The sequence below is a fragment of the Cryptomeria japonica genome, chromosome 6 (assembly GCF_030272615.1).
Source record: "Cryptomeria japonica chromosome 6, Sugi_1.0, whole genome shotgun sequence".
In the NCBI taxonomy this organism is placed as follows: domain Eukaryota; kingdom Viridiplantae; phylum Streptophyta; class Pinopsida; order Cupressales; family Cupressaceae; genus Cryptomeria; species Cryptomeria japonica.
Genome location: NC_081410.1, coordinates 134,731,665 through 134,755,876, shown reverse-complemented (window position 1 = coordinate 134,755,876; position 24,212 = coordinate 134,731,665). Strand labels below are relative to the sequence as shown.

General features: G+C 39.7%; 1 protein-coding gene across 1 annotated transcript in view; it reads left to right on the top strand.

The window, feature by feature from the left end:
• LOC131044232 (uncharacterized) overlaps positions 1 to 24,212 on the top strand; it is a 108,308-nt gene that overhangs the window by 36,410 nt on the left and 47,686 nt on the right. Inside the window, exon 4 of the mRNA XM_057977514.2 lies at positions 6,915 to 7,009. Within this exon, the coding sequence (XP_057833497.2) occupies positions 6,915 to 7,009 (95 nt within the window). The remainder of the gene's footprint in view (positions 1 to 6,914; positions 7,010 to 24,212) is intronic.

The window sequence follows — 24,212 nt, the reverse complement described above, 5'->3', positions numbered from 1 at the left end:
CTCTCATCTAGAATCTTATTCCCTTTCCAATGCTCCTTTTTAGCATATGCAATGAATCTAGATACGATTCCTTCGATCTCAGCAATTGGAATCTCGGGAAGATTCCTCATTCTTTCTTCCAAGTGGATGACCTGATCAAATGCCTTGAGAAGAGCAGCATCCCATCCAGGTTCAAGTTCTTTAGTCTTCTCAATCAGGAGCATGGTAGCAAACATCTGGTCCCGTTGCTCATCTGTGATAACATTAGCATCTTTGCAAAAGATGACCTTGACTCTATCCTCCAATTCCTGCAAATCCACATCTGTCTCAACTTCAATCCTCCTGCCAAGAATGGTACGTAGTACCTCAAATACTCTGTCCTGGATCGGGTGGATAACCTCCTCAACATGATTACACCTAGTACTGATGTCCTCGAAGAGAACTTCCTTCATCTGGAGTAAGGTTGACCACTGAAGCAAACTATGAGGTCCTCCATCCATTATCTTTTCTTGTGCTAGGACCTTCCTTGATGTTTGTCTGATTACTTGCAAGACAGGAATGATAACATCTTTGGTATGAGCAAAAGCGGCTACCGTTATCATCAAGTTGTGGATGATCTCAAGAACCTGGATAGCCCTATGAATGGTCTGCATCATCCTTGTTGTAAATTCTATGGTAACTGTATGAGATTTGTCAATCCATGAGCTCATAAGCTGAACCAAACTCTTGACTCTTTCTGCCTCACCAATTGACTGAAGGGGAAGTGCCTGTATGGGTGATCTTGCTGGATCCTGACGTCCCAAAGGCTGATTGAGATGGCTGAAATATGTTCTCCATGCACCGACCTCTCTCTCAAGCTTTCTATTTTTCTCCATTTCTTCCCTAAGCTTGTCTTTCAATGCCTCAAATGAATTGGTGGCATCATCCATTGTCTGTTCGGCTGTGGATGGACCTAGCTCAAATGTCTCTACATCATATTCTTCTGCGAGGATCTCACCTTCATACTTGTCCACGGCTGGTGTAGCTATCTGCAACTTTCTGGATCCAGTCTCATCTCTAATCATCTTGGACATCTTAGTAGCCTTTCTCTTCTCTATCACTTCCTGAGAATGTCCAACAAGGCTCTCCAAATCAATCACATTGTCCTCGTCCTCGATCACAATTACCTTCGTTAATCTTTCCTTCAACCAATCTGGGATGGCAGATCTTGTTTCTTTAACCTGTATTTCCTTAAGCAATTCCTCTTCTCTGGGGGGAGATGTTACTTCATTATCCTCCCTATCTTCATGCAACTCATTATCCTGGAGAGATCCCCCTGGTGACCTTCGAGGTGCCTGTCCTTCTTTATCATTCTGTACCATTGATTCCATAGACTCCTCTATCTCAAATGTCCTCTTCTCTTGCCGAGAAGATGTACCGGATGAACGATCTCGGTTGGCCTCTTGCTTCCTTTTGGAAGATTCCCTTTTCTCAGGTCTCTCTTTCCTCTTCGAGCCTCTTGGATGGAGATTGCCTTCACTTGCGCTTCGAAGGTTGCCTTCGCTTGTATTTCTGGGATTAGGATTACCTTCACTTACACTTGCTCCACCTTCAGCTGGTCTCTCCTCCAAGGTGAAAGTCATAGCTATGCCCTGTTCTCTCAACTTCTGATGCTGCACATCAACCCATCTGCGAGTACAAGACAAAACTGGAGCCATCAAAGCATCTAGATCCACAACCTCGGGCTCATTCCAATCTAACCTCATTGTTTTGCTTTCTCGATCATAGGATGATTGGAGATGTCTGCCACTGTCCTGAGCTTGGTCGGCCACTCTGTAAATCTTGCATTTCCTGATGAAATCCAAAGGCAATCTAGAATGTATCTTTCTTTTCACTTCAAGATCATCTAAGAGATTCATCACAAAGTCTTCTATCTGAAATTCATACTTATATTTTCTACCGACTGTCTCCTCTATATATCCATGTGGATCAAAGCTCTCTCTCAAGGCAAAGAATGAAAAAGAATACAAAGCTAACTCCTTTTCTGCGTCATCCATGGCTAGAGCATTAGGACATACCTCAACTGAATTGCCTAATATGATAGGTACAAGAACTCCATTTCCATGTCTGTGTCTCAATGCCTTCGCATAAGCTGCCAACTGTCTTGTTACCTCAAGTAACACTATTCTGTCTGTCGGATATCTCGGCAACATGTATGGAGGTGAAGGACATCCATGAACTCTGATATAAGTAAATTTCGGAAATTGGATAAACCAAGCACCGTACCTCTTTACTAGCTCTTGTGCATCCTGAGATAGTCTATTGTGAATCCCACCTTGCAACGTCCTGGTGATGTTCATCGTGAAGGTATCATTGACTAACTTGTAGTTGCTTCCTGGTGGATGATGCAAGTGAACATAGGAATCACAAACAATAACTTCACCGGGTCCTCTTCCAATCACTCCTCTGTGAGGTAGTCCTGCGTACTCAAAGCTCCTGATCAAGGCATATATGACGTATGAACTCATGTGGAAGGATTTGGTAGCCTTCAGTCTCCTTAACTGTACATCCAAGCAATGGCTAATCATTCTAGCCCAATGAATTGTTCCTTTTCCCTGAACTATTACTTGGATGAAATAGAACATCCACTTCTCAAAGTAGAAGGCTTGAGGGGCTCCTGTGACTCGGTTGAGCATTGTTATCAAATCTCTGTACTCCTCCTGGAAATCGATCCTATGTGGTGTGTTCGGGATCTTGCTCAGGTGAGGACGACTCTTAAGTAGCCAATTCTTGTTGATGATGCTTAGGCAAGCATCTGGATCATCTTCGTACATGGACCTGGCTCCTTCTATGCTTTTGTAGACCATATCTCTGTGCTCTGGAAGATGGAAAGCCTCACTTATAGCTTCCTCTGAAAGATAAGCTAAAGTGTCTCCCTCACTGGACACGATCGTTCTGGACTGTGGATCATAATGACGAGCACACTCGATCATGAACTCATGGCACTGGATTGCTGGAGGGAAGCCGGCCGCCTTAATGATGCCACTTTCAATTATCCTCCTGGCGACAGGTGATGGCTTGCCAATGTAAGGGACCTCTCGAAACTTCTTCGTGCTGAAGTTGCCCAAGTTGGTATCTCCAATGTTGCTCCACTTAGACACGATCTTGGTCTCCAGTTCTTCGTTCTTTTGATCTTCCTTCATGAGAGTTGGACGACTGGTGGATGCTCCCGTCTTCGGGGTCGCCATTGTAACACCTACACAACATTTCATAATAAGCAATAGATTTTGCAAGGTATAACTATAAATTAGAGATTAAATTTAGGAAACTTCATGATAAGTCTTTGAGTTATCATTTCCTAAATACGATTGAGCTACTGAAATTCAAAATTTCAAAATTCAAAATTTAAGGCTATGACGATCAACATTCAAAATCAAAACAAAGGAAGACTTCGCCATACCTCCCTTGAGAGCTTAACTCTAAAATGCAAAATTAAGAAATTCGCCTAGGCAAAAATCGATGTTTGATGATTTTAACGTGATCCTCTTCAAGCGAACGTCTTCCTTAGCAACTTCGCCACCTTTGGGGGGTCTTCAACGTGATGATGGTAAGTTTGCTCAACTCCAACCCAAGTTCGCACTCCCTTTTATGATGTTTCGCACCACCTTGATGAAATTCGCACTTTGTAATTGTCTTCTCCAAATCGCATGCAAAGGATGATTGAATGATGTTTTAAAATGCAATAAACCACTCTTCCTTTATAGGCGCTCTCCTCTACAATTACCTCTAGGCCGACTTTGTAAAATAAGGCAATTAAAAACAAATTTTAAATAAAAATCAAGGGCCGACTTTGCAAAATATAGAAAATAAAACCCAAGCGCCCTAGTTTATTATTTAAATTAATAATTAATTAATTTAATGCCTTCATAATTAATTTTTCGATTTTCCAAAAGGCAAAATTAATTAATAAATGTTCATGCGCTATTTTTTAAATGCTAACTTTAATTGAATATTTTAAATTTCATCGATTTCAGCATATAATTCAAAAAATGTTATTAGCGCCAAAATTTGGGAGATGTAAAAATACAAACCATATCGCTCTGGTCCCTGGGAGAGGGACAAGAGCGAATTAGCATTTTAGCCTTGATTCTCTTGCCTTTTACGTTCAAAACCACCATCTCTACGTTGAAACTGGCATCGTTGTTATGAATCTCGAGCTTGATTGATTCAATTTTGTGGATGAATGCCTCTTAAGGTCAATATCGCCCTGGTCCCTTGATGAGGGACAGGAGCGAACTTTGTGTTCTCCTTGATCCTTGTTTCTTTGATCACCAATCTATATCACAAGGCAAATAACGATTTTATCCATTCATTCCCCGCATACTTTACTTGTCTTTTACAAGGCAAATTTGATGTTTGAGTGATTTTCGCCCTGGTCCCTTAGTGAGGGACAGGAGCGAACTTTGTGTTCTAGCCCAAATTTGTCATCCTTTAACCTTAACTTCTTGTTCATCACCCTTCAAATGACATTTTCAACCTTGTGTAACTTCGTTTTGAGGTGATCCTTGGAAGGAATGATTGAGTTTGTGAATATCGCCCTGGTCCTTGACTAAAGGACAGGAGCGATTTTGTCTCCTTGCTCAAGTTGATCACTTTTTGACGTTTAACTTCCTCGCATATCATCTTCTCAAGAACATCTTGACCTTGTGCAACCTTGTACGACCTTGGCTTGACGTGATTTTTTGAAAGAAATAACCAATGTAATGAATATCGCCCTGGTCCTTGCCTGAAGGACAGGAGCGATCCTTGGTGTCTTGGGCTCATCCTTGTTCCTATCAACTCTCAATTGCCTTCACAGTGTAAAACGATGTCCTTTGATCCTTCTTAAACATATGAAACGAGATTGACATTCAAAACTTAAGCACACCTAGAGATTTTGCTCTGGTCCCTGACTGAGGGACAGGAGCGAACTTGGGCATATAGTGCAAATCCTTCATCTTTGGCGGTCTTTGTAACTTCATTCTTTGTCGAGGCATTCCAAACATCATTGCTTCCTTGAACCCTGACTTGGAGTGACTTAAACTTGAAGGAAACATTATATATACTTGATTTCGCCCTGGTCCCTGGCTGAGGGACAGGAGCGAACTTGCATTTGTAAGCTCAATCACACTTTGCCAATGTTTAAAACTATCTTCAACGGACTCGTCATGCATCCTTTCATTCATCCTTGGCATGGAATTTGTTTCAACTTGGTGAGAAATTGGTCTAAGGAAGAAATCGCTCTGGTCCATGGTTGGGGGATAGGAGCGCCTAGGCAAATATGGGCCTCACTTCGGTGTCTTGCAATCTTCAATTTATCTTCAACGGGTTCGTTACACCTTCTTTGCTTGCTTCAAACTTAATACTCACTTGATCTTTGCCCAAAACTTGCTTTATAAGGAAATTCGCTCTGGTCCCTAGGAGAGCGATGGGAGCTACCATTAAAGTTCGCCCTGGTCCCTGGCTGAGGGACAGGAGCGATTTTGTATCTAGGTCTAATTTTCCTCATGATGACATTTCCAAGTTATATTCAACTGATAAGATGTACTTCCTTGGTTCTCCTCAAATCGTGAAATTGTTGAAATCTTGCAAGGACAAGGCAATGTTGGATTTTAAGCTCCGGTCCTTCAGTGAGGGACAGGAGCCATTTTTGCTCCTGGCATATTTCCATGTTTGCGAAATTCTTCAAATTATATTCAACGGAAAGGACATGCCTCCCTTTATCTCTTCCAATCCAAAGATCGTCTTGATCCTGCAAGGACAGTAAAATTTTGAGAAACAAGCTCCGGTCCTTCAGTGAGGGACAGGAGCGATTTGTCTTCAAACTCCAAAAAATTCGCCATTTCAAATCTCAAAATCTTCCAAATCTTTCAATTCGCGTTTAAACGCATCTCCTGGCGACCCTGCACAAGACAAATGAAACAAAATAACAATCAAAATGCATAAAACACCATCTTCGCCCTGGTCCCTTGATGAGGGACAGGAGCGAATTTGCTTCTCTAGGCCAAAATATCATGATTTTAGAGTTTTAACCACTTGACAAGGCAACAATAAGACTTTCCAATACTCGGGATCAATTATTAAAATTTTCAAAATTTGGTCAAAAATCACCCAAGCAAAGATTCATAATCCCATCATCAACACTAAGGCAAAATTTTGGACTTGCATTCAAAATTCCAACTGAACCTAGACCAACCTTCTAGACTCCTGATGAATTCACTTCATTTCAAAACTGCATCCTATGGGAGGAAGCTCAAAAGCTCTCAAGATGGACTGGACTCTGGTCGGAAAACATCAAAACGGAAACCCTAAGGCTTGACCCTAGTCCAGACGACTAACATACTAAACCAAAACCCTAAAAAAGCAGAGAGAAGGGCGAAAAAAACGAGCAAAAAGAGGGGGTCCCCATTTTAATGGGGCGATGTGTGAAATGGTCACAACACATTCATATATTGAATTGATTAGGTAGAGCAAGTGACATTTGAAAATATTAATATCTATATATATTTGTGTCCATACTATTGATTAAATAATTCATAATCTAAATTTGATATTATAATCTATAATAAGTTTAAAGATTTGAAATTGTCTCGTACTAGCTAATAATCCTAGAAGGGACATTACAAGTGGTATCAGCGTATTACTTTTTGTGGTTATATTGCATTGTTCCTAAAACGGGACATTACATGTAGTTACTCAATTAAGATGATAGGTCAACAGGTTTCTATAAATGTAATATTTGATATCAACCTCTAGGTTGCAATAAGGCATGTTGTTTTGGAATTGGTAAGCAAATTTTGTTTTCAAGGATGGTAAATACTGCCTCTTTTCTTGTCGGCTTACATGTGGCTTATTGTTAGACTAGTTTGGTTTGATGTCTGGCTTCGGAATCTGAATAATGCATTGATACATTGCAGGTCTTTACGATCTCTTTGGTCTCATTCAATTACAAATGTAAACCTGGTGGAACCATCCAAAGCAATGTCGTATGTCAACAGGAATCTGTTACGAGGTATCATTTGCTTATGTTTACTTTTTCTTATTCCATATCTGAAGACATAAGCTACCTTATCTTTTCTTTGTACCATTTTGAATAGCTTATATATATTCATTTTGAATAGCTCTATCATCATTAGTATTCTCTAGCAATTTGCTTTTGTTGATCTTTGTTATAAAACTAGTACGCGGTAATTACTGGGCACTTGATAATGTGGATTGTTTTGACATGATTTTATCATGGAACTGGGAACATTACTGGCCAGGAAACATTTTTGACAATGGCTAGATTTTTCTAAACACAGATGAAATACATCATATTGATATTTTGATGTGTTTTGGAAATACTTTGAGGCAGAAGAGGTAGTAAATCTCTGGTTAAGGGAACTTTAAGTGTATAGGAAAATACTAGTGTCCTTATGACTGTGACTGGGACTCTCCTTAGCATTGCTTTTTCTCAATTTGTTTCTCTTTCAGATTGTTTATTTTCACCCATATCTTCTTCTGAAACTTGGTTTAGTGTGCAGAATAGGTAGTGAAACTCGAGTAAAGGGGATGTGACTGGGTTGCTCCTTCGCATTGCTTGTTCTCCATTTGTTTCTCTTTCAGATTGGTTTTTTTCACCTGGGTCTTCTTCTGAAACTTGGTTTCTGTATAAATTTGTTAATTCCCATAGGGTCAATTTTTTTTTCAGTTAGATCATTCATTCCATCCTTATTGTTACTTTGGTATTAATCAAAATTGCTTATGTATATCTGTACCCATAATAAATCATTCAGGCATTTGTCTTTCCCAAATTGCTCTTTTTAAATGTCAATTCTATATGGTCTAGGTGTCGAATTTGTCATTGTCAAAATAAAATTGTGTAGGGGTCATGTTCCTTCAAATTTTTCTTTGTCGAATTTTTATGACCATGGGGGGCTCAGACCATTGGAATTTCTCGTTGTCAACTTCTGGTGGCTTTGGAAACTAAGGCCCAAGAAATTTGTCATTTCCAAATTTTAATGGCCTTGGAAGTTCAAGGCCTTAGGATATATATTGGAGGTAACATTTCTTTTACCACTAGAATATTGTCCTACCTTTTTATGTGTCATTATTATCTCCATAGCAGCAAAAATCTTTTGTGGAAGAATTTGGCAAACCAAAAGTATAAGATTTTATCAAAAGATCTGAAAAAATCAGGGAAAAAATTGGATTATCCATAAACATATAAAAAAAGAAAAAGAGTGCTATTTTCTAGTTAATAGGCATTTTAACAGCATAGAGATATAGAGAGAATTTGAAAATGAGAGTAGGGATATAGGGTAGCAGCACCTACCATGCTTGAGGGGCAATGCTCCTTATAAAATCTAGTGGGCAACACACCCAGCAGGGTTGGGGGTGTAAGGAAAGCAGAGTGCAGAATACGCTCTCCTATCGTCAATTTTAAGGGGATAATCAGGCAAGGGAGTATTTTAATTTCAGTTTGCAATACATTAAGATAAACACAGACAAAAGAACACCAGATATACGTGGGAAAACCCTTATTACACAAGTAATTGGTAAAAAATTGAATGTGTATTAACAATGAGCAAATGCTCAATAAATAGGATTACAAAGAATTACAAGAGGGCAAGTTTCTAAAAAGAAACTGCCAATAAGATCGAGCAAGATCTTATTAAGATATTTACACTAAGTTTACAATATTGAGCATTAATAATAAAATAATAAAGTATTATTCTAATACCCTCCCTTAATGCTCAATCTATCAACTACACCAATAGACCCCTTGAATTGTACAAACTTATCTGGATTGAGGGGTTTGGTGAAAATATTTGCTGACTGCTCTGAGGTAGGAACATACAACAACTAAATGGATCCATCTTCAACCAACTGCCGAATGTAGTGACAATGAAGTTCTATATGTTTGGTTCTCTCATGGAAGACTGGATTCTTGGCAAGTTTGAGAACTCCCCGATTGTTCGAAAACAAGGGAGTCGGACCTGCTTGAGATATTTGCATATCTCCAAGCATCTGGTGAAGCCAAACTGCTTCAGAAGCTGCCTTAACAACTCCTCTATACTTTGCTTCTGTCGAAGAGAGAGCCACTGCCTGTTGCTTCTTACTAGTCTAGGTGACTGCACCAGATCCCAAACTGAACACATATCCAGAGGTTGATTTCCTGTCATCAACTGAGCCTGCCCAATCTGAATCTGTGAACCCATTGAGTCTAGGATCATCACTCCTAGTGTAAAGAAGTCCATAATCCGAGGTGCCTTTCACATAGCGTAGGACACGCTTCGCTGCTACCCAATGATCATCCTTGGGGGCCGTCATGGCAAAACTGAGGTCAGGTCTAGTGGCAGTGAGATAGATGAGACTGCCCACTAGTTGGCTGAATTGTGTTTCATCTAGAAGAGGAGAATCAGACTTGGCTGACAATTTCAGACCAGTCTCCATAGGTGTGGAAGCAGGTTTGCAATCCGGCATTCGAAACTTGTCAAGCAAGCTTCTGGCATACTTAGACTGAGAAAGGAAGATGCTGCTATCAGTTTGCCAAACCTCAACACCCAAACAATAATGAAGTCCTAAATCTGTCATATCAAAAGTGCTGCACAAATCCTATTTGATTTCTGAAATCAAATGTGCTGAACTCCCAGTAATGATCAAGTCATCCACATAGACAACAAGAAAGAGAATATCATTACCAAAGTGTTTGATATACAGATTACTGTCTAAAGGACTATGCTGAAAGCCATGAGCAACCAAGTACTGATCAATTTTTATGTACCATGCTCGAGGAGCTTGTTTAAGTCCATAGAGTGTTTTCTGGAGTCTACACACTTGCGGTTCTGAAATGGCAACCTTGAAACCAAGAGGCTGCGTCATGTAGACTTCTTCCGGCAATTCACCATTGAGGAAGGCACTCTTCACGTCCATTTGATGGACTTTCCAACCATACTGAGCTGCAATGGCGAGAAGAAGACGAATAGTACTCATCTTGGTAGTAGGAGCAAAAGTCTCCTCATAGTCAATGCCTTCTCGCTGTGTGAATCCTCGAGCAACTAATTTGGCCTTATATTTATCTAAGGTACCATCTGCATGATACTTGACCTTATATACCCATTTACAACTAATGGGTTTCTTCCCTGGAGGAAGATCTGAAAGAACCTAGGTGTGATTCTTCTGAAGACTTTGGAACTCAGCATCCATTGCTTGTTCCCACTCTAGAATCCCTTTGGCCTTTGCATATGTTTGAGGATCATAGATACTGTGGATGTTAGCCATAAGAGCAAAATTAACTGTGTTTTGTTGTTTGCCCTTATTTTTGGAAGCTCTACCTTCAATGAGCTCATCAGGACGAAGAGCACTGATGGTCTTAGCCCACCATTTAGGCTGAAGAGTAGATGTGCCAACATCAGGAGTAGGAGGAATAATTGGAAGAGAAAGTGGATCAGGATCAGGAGTAGGAGGAAGATTAGCATCGCCCGGAGGAAACTCAGGTAGTGCATCATCAAATACAGAATCTGCATCACCCCTCCCATCAGGTGAACCGAATGGAAGACAGATACCTAAGTCAGACGCCTTCAAAGGCTGATCCTCAGAATGCTATTGAGACGAGGAAAGCTGAAATGGTCCTCGTTCTTCATCAAAGACAACATCACGACTAAAGATAAGACAATCAGAGTCTACATCAATCAGTCAGTAAGCCTTATGGTTGTCACTGTACCCTGTAAACATGAGCTTTTGACTCTTGGAATCCAACTTAGTGCGCTTGGCATCAGGAATCCTCACATAAGCTAAAGAGCCAAAAACTTTCAAATGGCTGATCCTAGGTCTGCGACTAGACCATGCTTCCTCAGGAGTCTTATTTTTAACAGCATGAGTGGGTGACCTATTAAGAAGATAGACTGCTATGAACACTGCTTCTGCCCAATATTTCTTAGGAACGTTTCTATGTTCCATCATAGACCTAGCCATTTCTGTAATGGTGCGGTTACGAGGTTCTACAATGACGTTTTGCTGAGGGGTGTATGGTGTGGTTAACTGACGTTTTATGCCATGTGTATCACAGAAAGTAGAAGAACAAAACTCCCCCCCATTATCAGACCTAAGAGTAATAATAGAAGAACTAGACTCTTTCTTTGAAGGTCTTAAATTTCTGAAATACAGTAAACACATTTGATTTGTGCTTAAGGAAATACACCCATATTTTACGACTGAAATCATCAACAAAAAGCAAGAAATACCTACACCCAGTAACAGAAGTAGTATTTATAGGACCACATACCTCCAACGTGGACCAGTTGCAGTACCTTAGAGGCTTGCCATGAGTCACCATCCTTGAACGGTGTCCAGTGCTGCTTCCCAGCTTGGCAGGCTTCACAAACGCGATGATTCTGAGTTTGAATATCAAGTAGACCATGTACTAAGTCTTCCCGAACAAGTTGTGCAAGATAATGAATGTTCAGGTGACCATATCGTTGATGCCAGAGACTGCTGATAGATGAAGATTTAGCTGCGAAGGCATGCTCAAGAGAATTGCATGTATCCACAAGTCTATATAGACCATGATCCTCAATGCCAACAACTACAGTAGTGCTAGAAGCATGATCAGCAATCGAGCACTTATGTGTACTGAAAACAACATCCAGCTGAGGAGAATGTTGCATAATCTGACTGACAGAAAGGAGGTTAAGTTCCATACCAGGAACATAGTACACATTGAGGAATATGAGATTCCTCCCTCCAGACTGTATCTAAACGTTGCCCTTGCCAACAACAGTGTACTCTTCACCACCTCCAAAAATAACTGAATCAGTGTAGGGAGAGAACTCAACAAACTAGTCACGCCTGTGAGTGAAATGATGAGAAGCACTAGAATCAATGTACTAGGCAGAAGACTTCACATGATCTGCAAGTCTTTTAGCCATGAAGGCATAAAAAGGCAAACTCTTTCTGCTTTGTGTGCTCAACAACATTGGCTTTAGATTGAGACCCTCCCTGCTTCTGCTGCTCGGAAGCCAATATGGTACGACAATCTTTGATCATATGACCAAATTTGTGACAGTAATTGCATTGCACCTTCTTTTTCTTGGAACCATCCTGAGACTGAGAAGAGCCCTTCTGCTGAAAGGACTGGGATGACTGGGATTTGCCTTTATCCTTGTAAAGGATTTGGCAGCAAAGGCATGTTCTGAGGAGGCTGAAGTAGCACTGCTACCAAACTGTTGTTTCCAACGATCCTGCTACAAAAGTTTGGTGCATAACTCTGGAAATTTCAGATCAACATTAGTAGAAGTAATGTTGAGAGTCTCTATAAAGTGCTCATACGGTTTTGGTAGCCTTTTCAGAGTAATGACTACCATATCCTCTTCCTCCATTTGCTGATCAATAGCTTCAAGCTGATCTCAAATGTCCTTAATCTTTGTAAGATGCTCCTGTAAGGACATGCATCCATCCATCATAATGGAGAACAAATGATTCTTCAGAAAAAAGGCTCAACTCTTGTCGGATGTCTCATGCAACTCCTTTAGATGCTTCCAGATTTCTGCAACTGACTTGCCGGAAGGAATCTGAGGTAGCTGGTCATCTGTAACAGAGAGCTTGAGAAGCATAACAACTTCTTGATTGCGGTCATCAAACTTGTCCTGGTCAGCTCCAGGTGTTTGAGGACGGGACTCCGTGCCCAAAACAAGATTATCTAGGCGACAATATTCAAAAATAGTCAACATGCGCTGCTTCTAGGTGTTATAATTTTTCCCATTAAATCGCTGACTGCCTTCCAACATCAAGTTGGTCAATGACGCCATCTTGCATGTTTCCCAATGCATGGAAAACGAAAAAATTGAGAAGAGGCGCTGGCACAAAATTCAAAAAATTCGAATCCCAATGCAGAAACAGAGGCAGACGCAGGTATAGACTTCAAGAAATGAAGTACGACGGGCACAAATTTCAAGAAAAAAAATTTTGGTTGACCCAAAAAAATCCGAAGACAACCTAGAAATCCTTGCAAAAAACCCCAAAAGAATATGTTGTCGGAATCTGGATCCGCTGGCTCGAAAATCGAGACACAAAAATCAAGGCACAAAAATGGAGGCACCCAAAAAATTCTGACGACGACCCAGTTGAGATCTCAAAAAAGCCACCAAGAATCTGCAATCAGAAAAAAATTCGACTTGATTTGGAGGGAAAAAACCCTAGTCGAAAATGCAGATTTCTGTCCAAAAAATGGCAGAAAAAAATTTGTAGGTGGAAAAAATCGTGTCGCGTGGTTGCGCAAAATGAGTAGAAAGAATGACGTGAAAAAATCCTCGACCAATCCACACAAACCGGTAGCAATTTCGAATAAACAAAGAAATTTTTCAAAAAAACTATTAAAAAATTCGTGATGAATTTTTAATGGAAAAATTATTTTGATAATAACCAAGGCTCTGATACCATATTACGCAAGTAATTGGTAAAAAATTGAATGTGTATTGGCAATGAGCAAACGCTCAATAAATAGGATTACAAAGAATTACAAGAGGGCAAGTTTCTAAAAAGAAACTGCCAATAAGATCGAGCAAGATCTTATTAAGATATTTACATTAAGTTTACAATATTGAGCATTAATAATAAAATAATAAAGTATTATTCTAATAATCCTTACGGGTAAAAAACCCACCACCAAGAAGAGTCCTTTATTTAGTAAACAATACAGTTACAATAAATTCTTAGATCTTCTTTTCAGACTCTGTTCTCACAAGTACAACATGCAAACACCTCTCCACTCGGCTTCTTCAACTTCCATTGTCTTCTCTTTGGCTACCACCACCGTATTTATGCACACCCATCTGCTCGTCGGTTACATCTCTGGCAACCGCCATCTGCCAAATCAATCGGCCTTGGAGCATAACCGTCCAGTAAGAGCCTGTTCATTCATGAATTCGTGCAAAACATATTATCCCACATTCATCCGGAAGACGAGTCGGTTCGTATTCAAATACACCAACATAAACATTCCAAGTGTCCGCCTACTAGTCTTCGGTCCAGGCGACACCAACCTGATCGCCGAAGGCGACCTCATCGGGTATCGGAAAGACAAACAATCAGCTATCCTGAACGTTCGATCTTTCTCTCTGCGCTCTGCCACGTGGCACCCCCTGATTGGTTCGGGTCCCTGCTTTGACATCTTAGCATGGCCTCACTATCCGCCCGAAATTCTTCTTTATCGTTGGGTCGCGATCGATATTCTAACGAGCAATTTCCCATTGCGACCTAGTGACCACCGTCGGATCTTCTGCGATCGCCATCCGATCATCTGCGATCTGCTCGGCCTTTAACTCGCCTGAGCTGTTCACCTGCCGGGTCCCACCACTTGGTCGCCATGTCACGAGGGATATTCCAACGAGCAGTTTCCCATCGCGACCTAGTGATCACCGTTGGATCAACCTTGATCACCGTCCGATCATCCTGGACTTGGTCACCAGTTAACTTCGCTTGAGTGCTCTCTTGCCCGGACCCATCACTTAGTTGCCATGTCGCGAGGGATATTCCAACGAGCAGTTTCCCATCGCGACCTAGCGATAGCCGTTGGATCTTTTCGCCCGACTGTCAGATCTACTCAACTTGCTCACCCGATAGCCGATCACAAGAAGAGGGTCCATCGGTCATCGACATGACTTACATCTTGTTCCTCCGATAGCCGATGACGACCCGATCGCCGAAGGCGACTTCATTGGGATATTGGTAGGACTTCAATATAGCTAACCTGATAGGTGATGTTAACTCGAACATTGGTCAGGAGATTCAAGGCATATTCCCAACAGAGGGGCAGTGCCCCTTGCAAGGTTGGGAGACAATGCCCCTGGCGTGCTAGCTGTTGTGATGCAGGGCAGGGTTCGGTGAAGCCTGTGCCACCAAGCTAATATTAAAGCTTTTGAAAGCACACAAACCTTCATGGGGCATGCCATTTTTCATAATTTGACCACTTTTAACCAAGCTCTAAGACTCCTCCAAACTTTTCAAAAAATGCTTTCAATTAGAATATTAGAAATATATAGGATCTAAAAACCTACCACTTAACCCACAAATAGAACATTTGGAATTGATGAAATCATGAATAAATTTAAATCCAGAATTAGAACTGTAAAATTCCAATATGCAAGCCACCAAAACTGCCAAAGCATCCTCCTAGAAAATAGGAAACCCTAATTTCTGCCTCTGATTGACCAATAGGTCTCGGAATTGGCCAACAGTTCCCCAAAACCAACTAGAGTAGAAAAGGGGACATTACACCTTCTAATTGCCATTGTATGTAATGTCCCCAAAATTAATTAATTAAATAAATATATTTTATTTATTTATTTATCCCAATTTCCACTATTAATGAAAGGGATAAATATTAAATAAAATTAAAGAATAAATATTAAATAAATTAATGAATAATTTGAATAAATTATTTATTATTTGTTAATATTTGGGAACCGTCTAATTCAAAATTTTCCATCCTTGGGGATTCCATAAATTAATAATTATTTTAATCTAAGAGAATTTGGTTATTTGGTGGGCCTGATTTTGGCTTGGTTGGTGACCTCACTTTATATTGTGCATTCAAATTTGATTATTTTTTTCCAGCACCATGATTGGTTGCCGAAACAAGGAAGTGCGGGCTCCATTTATCAATCGAACTTCACATTTCTGAGGGATTATTCATTGAGCCGAACGAATATTTTATTGGGCACAATAGCAAGGGAGGAAAATAAATTAAATTCGCCAATGAGAATTTGGCCTTGGATTTACGACAATAGAAATTTGAGCGCACCATAACTGGAGTCGACTGTGTTTAACGACAGTACCTGCAGGGATTTGGGCAATGATTTTTGGATCATGCCCAATTGGAGTGAGAAATCGTGGTGTTGACTAAGGATCTCAGGCAGTCTGGAAAATTGGGGAAGGAGAATTAAAAGAGATTAGCGGCAGTGACAAATTCATTCATTGTTTTATTATTTTCTGATTTTCCTCTGAGGATTTGAGAACATTGCACGGGTGATCACAGAGTTGGCAGCTATTTGGGAACGAAAATTTCCATTATAGCAAGATTGGACGCAACCCCAATCTGGTTACAGGTTTTCCAGCTCCTTCGCGCTGAATAGGAGGGCTATATCAGGCCATTGAAGGGCTAGTTCACTCTTATCAACAGAATTACAGCCATTACAGCTTCTACAGGGCATAAACTTCAAATCTGGGCAGTTTATTAATCTTCAACAGCAAATTGGATAGCCTTTCTTGCAGATCGTACCCTCCAGCAGTAAGCCGTACCTACCTTCCATGCCTTGGAAGTAGAAAAAATAAACACAAGCAATTTGGGTGTGGTGTACAGGTCTGAATTCATTGTCAGGCCTCTAGAACAGAAATTCAAAGTGTTTTATGGCAGAGCCAGCATGTGATTAATCAGCATCAGCATTTCATTGGGTCAATTCAAAGATTTTGGGTAGACTTGCCTGGCAACATTGTGGGTTTGGTACCAGAACAATTATTTCTTACATTCTTTGTGTTAGATAATTTCAGTTGAAGCTAATAAAGATTATTGGAGACATTGTCAACCTCTGGAAGCTCCTGTGAAGCTACATTCATTATTCAGGCTATTAAATTGAGCCCACCAGGCAAGCTTTGGATACCTGGTATGTGACTTGGGCTTGTATGAAATAAACTTTTCATTATTTGGTGTTATTAATAGCTGCAATGAAATAATCAGAACTCTGAATTCGAATCTCAGTTTGTTGCTCTTTGTTTTCTTACAATTGTATTACGATTTACATCATCCGTCATGCTTCCTAAACCCTAAAACGCATCAAAACTTCTAACTTCATCAAAACTCAAAATAATCACTCACTCGTCAAAGAATTCAATTGAATAAACCATCATCAAACCATCAGAACTGTGCCAAATTCCTAGTCGGCATCTTTCATTGTATGATGGCCATTTGTAGGACATGATGAGATCATTATCGAATAAGTTGGAATCTTGATTCAACCATGTGAATGAAGAAATGTTTGATCCCTAGTTTCCTAAAGTTAGGATAGAGAGTTTGCATCCGAGTAAATTTAAAAAAAACAAAAGCAAACTATTTTAGTAGTCTATTTTGCCCTTCAATACCATTTAAATAGTAAAAATCCCTTCCTTCTTCCAAGCTCAACCCTTTGGACATGCCATCTTGTTTGTCTATTCAAAGCTTTGACACAAATCAATATTGTTATCCTGACATAGAGGAATGTTGTTTTGCTTGGGGACTTCCCAACATTCTTAGGATGGTTGAGGGATGCCTAGGCATCCCTTAACATTCCTGAGGATGTTTGAAAGTCTTGGCAACACCCCTTCTGGAAGGGATTCCCCTAAGATACCCCAACTATGGCAAGGATGTCTTAGGGATGCTCCCATTGTAGAGGGAAATGGGGGTGGTGGCAACGGGACATTTCGTTCTTGTCCTTGAGTCCTTGGAATGGGAAACAACAAACCTTTTTTTTGGGTGGGGACACATACCCATAGAAAATTGACTATATCTAGGTTAGATTTTCATTTGAAATATTTTTTTAAATGTATTAAACTTCTAATATTTTAAATTTATTTAGCATCTAATATTTTTTACTTTATTTTATTTATTATATTCTTAAATTTTTTAAATTCTAATATATCTAAATAAAAATAAAGCTGTATATTTATTTTATTTTAATTTACTGACTTATTCTTTTCCCAACTTTCATTAGTCAATGAACTTGTTTCAATTTTTTTTGTTGTTGAACTTGAATAGGAACATAGACCTTGTGACATAGTTGACACTAGAGCCTCCTAGTTGGGCGTGTAGGTTTTCTACAAAAGGGCATTTGTTGTCTATAGAAAGAGATCCTTCTCTTTTATCTTTAAGGCTAAATTACAGAGGAGGGAGTCCACCATTGAAGAGTTTGTTCACTTCACTCTCCATCCTAAAGTTGATTTCTCTTGATGTAGAATATTATGAATCAACACCAAATCAGGTTTTTACTTAATTGCGAAAATCTTCCTAACTTGTCTCGTTGTGAATGACTTATTGAATGTCATTTCTTTGCAAGAAGCTTCACTTCTACCATGTTTTAACTATGGCATACTTTTGCAATAAAGAACTCTTCTCAGCTACAAGCAGACAAAGCACTTGTATTCTACTCTGGTTACCTTAGAAAATAGGATAGTGTTGATGGTGTTTTTATGCACTATGCAACACAGAATAAAATACTAAGTATTCTATCCTCTCTTGAATAAAGACTCCCCAAATGCTAAGCTGTGTGATCAAGTGGGATGATTCCAAGGTTCTCAAATGTTAGGTCTTGACATGCTCTTGTATAGACTCAATTGTATATGATGTGATATTGCTGGAATCACAAGGTGGACTTACATTGAATGCTTGGAATGCTTTGAATGTCGTTGGAATGTAGGGTTTCACTTGGTTTAAAAAAAAGGAAAAAGGATAGGGGTTGAGAGAGATCTAATCTAACTCCTAGGAATGTAGAGCAATGGACAATCTTTGATGAAATTCAACTAAGATTTGCGTTGACATGCAACGAACATCTCCACAAGCATAGACACCATCAAGTTGATGCCTATCAATGAAGGAGTGATAATTGAAGTTAAGCTGTGGCTAAGATGGATCTAGTTGACTATGCAAGGCACTTAACCATCGGCAAGGTGTTAGTAGTATGGATGTACGAATTTCACCATTGATCATATACAAAGTTCTTCCATTCATCTAAACAACATGAAATCAAATTGAGAAATAGAAACCATGCAAATTGTTGAATCAACATATAAAATCCACCATATCTTCAATGAAATTTATATGCTTCTTACAACAATGTCTTGGCAACAATCTTTGCCTTCTCTTCCTACTCTATCTATTTGCTTGCTATCTAACTATTTTCTACTACTATTAACTCTTAACCTTTTACAAATGAAGAAGTGGAGCCTTATATAGTGCTCTCATTACAATTGAGTGGCTCAAATTGATTCTCAATGGCCAAGATCAAAAGGTAGAAACCCTAGTTAGGGTTTGTTACACCCATTACAAAGCATTGAATGCTTGACCAATAACAAAATTACATTAGATGGGACATATGTCCTTCCTTGAAAATTCAACCAATAGATGGTGACACTAGGTGCCTCGGACTTTGTGCCACATGTGGTAGTTATCTTCTTGTTAGATGAGTTAGGTACATGGAATTTGGACGCCTTATCTTGAAATGATGTGATTGGATAAGTGATGACTAGGTGCCACCTCAGTTTGCTTGATCTTTGTAACTCATCACAAGTTGTAGATGAATGAGGCATATCTCTTGATACTCAACATTATCAAGCTCCTGATGTGATGATGACTTTGCTCATGTTGATCTTTTAACTTTGATTAACTCTTTTGAAACTATCTCTTGTCTTGATTGCTTCTGCCTTGGAGCTTTCATCTGCCTATACCGGCAATGATTCTTGGATTTCCAAAGGAAATTCAAGATTGCAAAAATTCCTCCTTGGGTACTTGATGAGGGTCAACCATGCTCCTGCCATGCTCTACCTGTGAGAGTTGTTTAAGTTAGTCCCATGATATGATGCAAATGTTTGTATGTAGAATCAATCACCTAGACTAAGAATTTATGCCTCAGAATGATAGTTCATCAAAGTCTTCCATTATCGTCTTAAATCCTAGGCACCTAGATCAAACCCCTAGTTCGTAAATCTGATTCTTTATTGAATATGATCATATAAGCTAGTAGTCTATGCCTTACAAATTCTCAAAGATGATCAAAATGTGTCAAATTAAAGCATTCCACATAAAGTCTCATTGAAGACAAGGAATTAAAAGCTCGATCAGCCATGTGATGTGGTCTGATTTTGTATAAAAATGATGAAATGCATCTTATTTCAGGCCCGCAAACACTTAAAAATGGACTGATTATATTAATTCGATTGCTCTTTTGGCCAAATTGTCTTCTCCTTGGATGAATATGTCCTTGATTGGTTACTGAGTTCTGTCAAACTTGCTGATGTGAATTTGTTTCCAGAATTCGAAAGGTTTGCTTAGTTGTAAATGATGATCAGCCTTGATACACTGAATGCCTCGCCTCAGTCTAGATAAGATTGCACTTAATCAAAGGATGAATGCGCTGTGAAATGTGATGTCAAAATATGACAATGTCTGATCAGAATTGAAATTCACGTGCCTGAAGACAAATTCGCTTTAGAAGATGGTCAGTTCATTGTGTAAAATCAATAACCTTGTCTCCTTTAAAAACCTCGTTCTTACTTTCAATCGAAATCACCTTCAATTTGGAATGAACAAGCCGTGAATGTGACAATAATAATCTCTGATCTTAGAGGCAAATTCGTTGTAACAACTGGTGAAATTCGATTCCTCAATGATATTGCTTCAATCTGGATCAAAGTCTTTCAAATGAACCTGTATGAAGTCGCTGTCTTGTAAGCATATCAGTATCGATTACATGTTTGATCAAATGAAATGATCAAACAATCTTTATAGCTGTTTGACAAGGTGTGATACCTCATCACAAGGCCAACTTGTGATCTTTAAATTAAATGCTTTGCAATCAAGGCAAAAGCTGACTTGGTCTCAAATTAAATGATTTAAAAGAGGCCGACTTGAATCAATTTCAAAATTAAATGAAAAACGTCTATCCTTATGTTTTGGTGGGGTCAAATTAAGGAGGCCTTTTGAAATGTATCTCTCCACCTATGCCAAACATGTTTACTAAATTAAATGTCATGGGCGCATCACTTTAAAGATGACCTCACATCTTAAATCACAACCTCACATCTTAAATCACACTTCATCAAAACGTGTGATAGGGGAGGGTTAATTTGAAACGTGTCTTGATGTTTGTTAAGGAGGTCCCAAATCACAAATCGCTCCTTGTTATTGCCCAAGGAGGTCATAAAACTCAATATCACACATATCCTTAGCTTAGGGATATAATATCCTTAGCTCAAGGATGCCTTGAACTTGCTATGCTTGGTCAAAGGATGTTTGATTTGCTTGATTTACCTATATCCTTAGTTTAAGGACGAAATGTCCTTAGCTCAAGGATGTAATATCCTTGGTTTAGGAAATCATGAAATGCATAGGGTGCCAACATCCTTAGCCTAAGGATGAAATGTCCTTGGCTCAAGGATGAAATATCCATGAAATTCCATGCCTTAGCCAAATTTTCTTGATTTCCAATATGAAATCAGAAAATGAATTGCCAACTCTCAACCATTGCAAGTATGAGCCTCATCTCCACCTGGTTTCTATGAAGTAAGGACAGGCTTGTATTGCTTTAAGTCGCTGTTTTAGCTTGCCCAACTGGAAATGCAAGGCTTAATTTTCTTTTTGAATATTCAAAGGAAAGGCTGGCCTCTACGATGTGGCATTGTAGATGCCTTAGAAACATTTTCGCCATCCATTCCAAAGGTTTTGGTGGGGCCCAAGCAATGACATGCTAGTGGAAGGAGAATTGAAGGTTATGAGGTGAAGGGGGTGTGCAGTATGAAGGGAATGGGTTTTGAGTGGATGTTGTGGCAAAAAAGAATGAGGGGATATGGTAAGGAAAAGCCATGGGGGTAGGAGGGAAGGGATATGGGGGTAGAATAAATGCTGCGGTGCGATGTGATAGGAAAGGGAAGTAAAGGGGGTAAGGGAGTAGTGAAGAAGGTGTCGGGTAATAGGGAGGTATAAGGATAGGCTAAGGTAGGGTTAGGGTAGTGTTGACGTGTTTTTTATGACAACGTCGAACACAGAATAAAGTTGCCTAACGGTCACTTCACTCTCTCTTGATCAAAGTACGATTGCATGCTAAGATTGCAAGAAGTTCAAACAATCGACTCCAAGGTTCCTTTGATGCGTGGACGTGACTCAGTTGGCTGATGTGATTGCTGGTAATCCAAGGGGCCTTACGTGTGCATCGTTCTTTCACTTCTTTGTTGTGGCTGGAACTCTATCATCGGATATGGCAATTCTGCGATGCTGCTGCTTCGAATGAACTGGAAGTAAAAGGGAAAGGGTTCAGAAGGATCTAAATCTATTCCTAAGGGCAGTGATAACAATGAATAGTGCTCTGGTGGACAAATTCTAAATAAACCAAGCTCTGCTTCGCCAAGATAAACTACAACTCCACAGGAACCGGTGCAATCTTCTGAGGATGTTGGAGGATTTTCATATCGAGAAAGTACATTTGAATACCCAACACGGCGCAATCCAAATGACTATCCACAATCGAACTTAGCACGAATTTAGGGGGCTCAGACTAACTTTACACTGCAACTTACAATCAGCAAGATGCAAAAAGTATGAACCATGGAAATTCATCAAACACCATTACATTCTCCATTGAAATCAAAGCACTTTACTATTTCTAATCTAAGCGAGGAAGGTGAAACCATGCAAGCTTTGAAAAAATAATTTAAGTGGACACCATCAGAGAACAATGTTTCACTATTATTTTCTCAAAAACTTATCGCAACAATTTCATACAAAGCTCCCTCCCTTTACAAATGAGGGGGTCACCCCTTTATATAGGCCTCGGGCCATGATTACATGCAAACCCTAATTAGGGTTTTCCCTAAAAGATTCTCCACACATGATGCAACAAGGTGGGAATCTCCAATTAATAACCCATCATGCCCATATACAATAAATTCAAAAGCACCCAAAATAGCATCCACTGCGCATTAAATGCACCACCTCCTTCAAATTCGCCCAACATGAGTTGAATATTCATCCATGCAAAAATCACCCCATTATGTCATAAATGCTCCATCACTTCCACATGCGGCGGCTGCATGCAAAAGGAATCTGCCATAAATTCAACATGCAATGACCAGGTTGCCATTTGGTCAAATATTCCGGCAATGAATGTGCCACCATACTGCCATGTGTTCAATAGATCCTTGTCATGCAAATGGACTCTGCCGTCGTATATCCGCTCCTGCACATCTGGAATTGTTGGAGGGAAAATTCGATTCAGGAAGAATTTTCTTGAAGTCTCCTCAACTTTCCTTGCTTGAAGAAGGTTTTTTTATCAATTCTGCACATTTCCTATTTTTTAGGAAAATTTCCAAATTGGGGTTCCACGGTCCAGGAGAGAGAAAATTCTCCTACGAATCCAAATCTGTAAAACTTTTGAAATTTGGATGTGATTTGATGCCCGAGAATGGATTTTTCAATTTTTTTCGTGCAGGGGAAATTTCTTGTTCAATTCATCCCTGATTCCTTCCTTTCCTTAGAAATTTTATGTTCAATTCATCCTTGGGTGTATTTCTTCCTTGCTTGGAACTCTGTCATGAAGGAAGGAATTTCCAATACTTAGCCAAATTTTCATCTTTCTTGGAATTCTGCCCTGAAGGAAGGAATTTCCAATACTTAGCCAAATTTTCACCTTTTTCAAGAACTCTGTCATGAAGGAAGGAATTTCCAACACTTAGTCAATTTTTTACCTTTCCTGGAATTATGTCTTGAAGGAAGGAATTTCCATCACTTAGCCAAATTTTCACATGTCTCCCTTTTCAACGTCCCTATTTTTGGGGATCCTCCTAAAATTTAGGAGCCAGGTTCATTGGATGAAGAATTTCACCCCGATTCTGAATCTATAAAAATTTCCATATTTGGCCGGGATTTGATGTCTAAAAATAGCATAACTGAAAATTCGCCCGAGGGGAATTCTTCTTTTATTCCTCCTTGACTCCTTGGATTCCGTGCCTTAGGCAGAATTTTGAATTCTTTGCTTGGACGAATTTTTTTTTTTTTTTACCACGCCAAGGATTCATGAATTTTCTCTCTGTGAATGACTTATTGGATTCAGCGCTCCAGCCCAGACCTGGGCGCATTTTGGAGATGTCCATGGAGAGGCGGAAAATTGCACTTGTGAATTACTTCTTGGTTTTAGCGCCCTAGCCCATACCTGGGCGCATTTTGGAGATGTCCATGGAGAGGCGAAAAATTGCACTTGTGAATTACTTCTTGGTTTTAGCGCCCCAGCCCATACCTGGGCGCATTTTGGAGATGTCCATGGAGAGGCGGAAAATTGCACTTGTGAATTACTTCTTGGTTTTAGCGCCCTAGCCCATACTTGGGCGCATTTTGGAGATGTCCATGGAGAGGTGGATTTTTCCACTATTTCGGGCTCTTCGTCAGGATATATATATGAAGTATAAGTGGCATCTTCAATATGTCTTTTTCCTTTCTTATA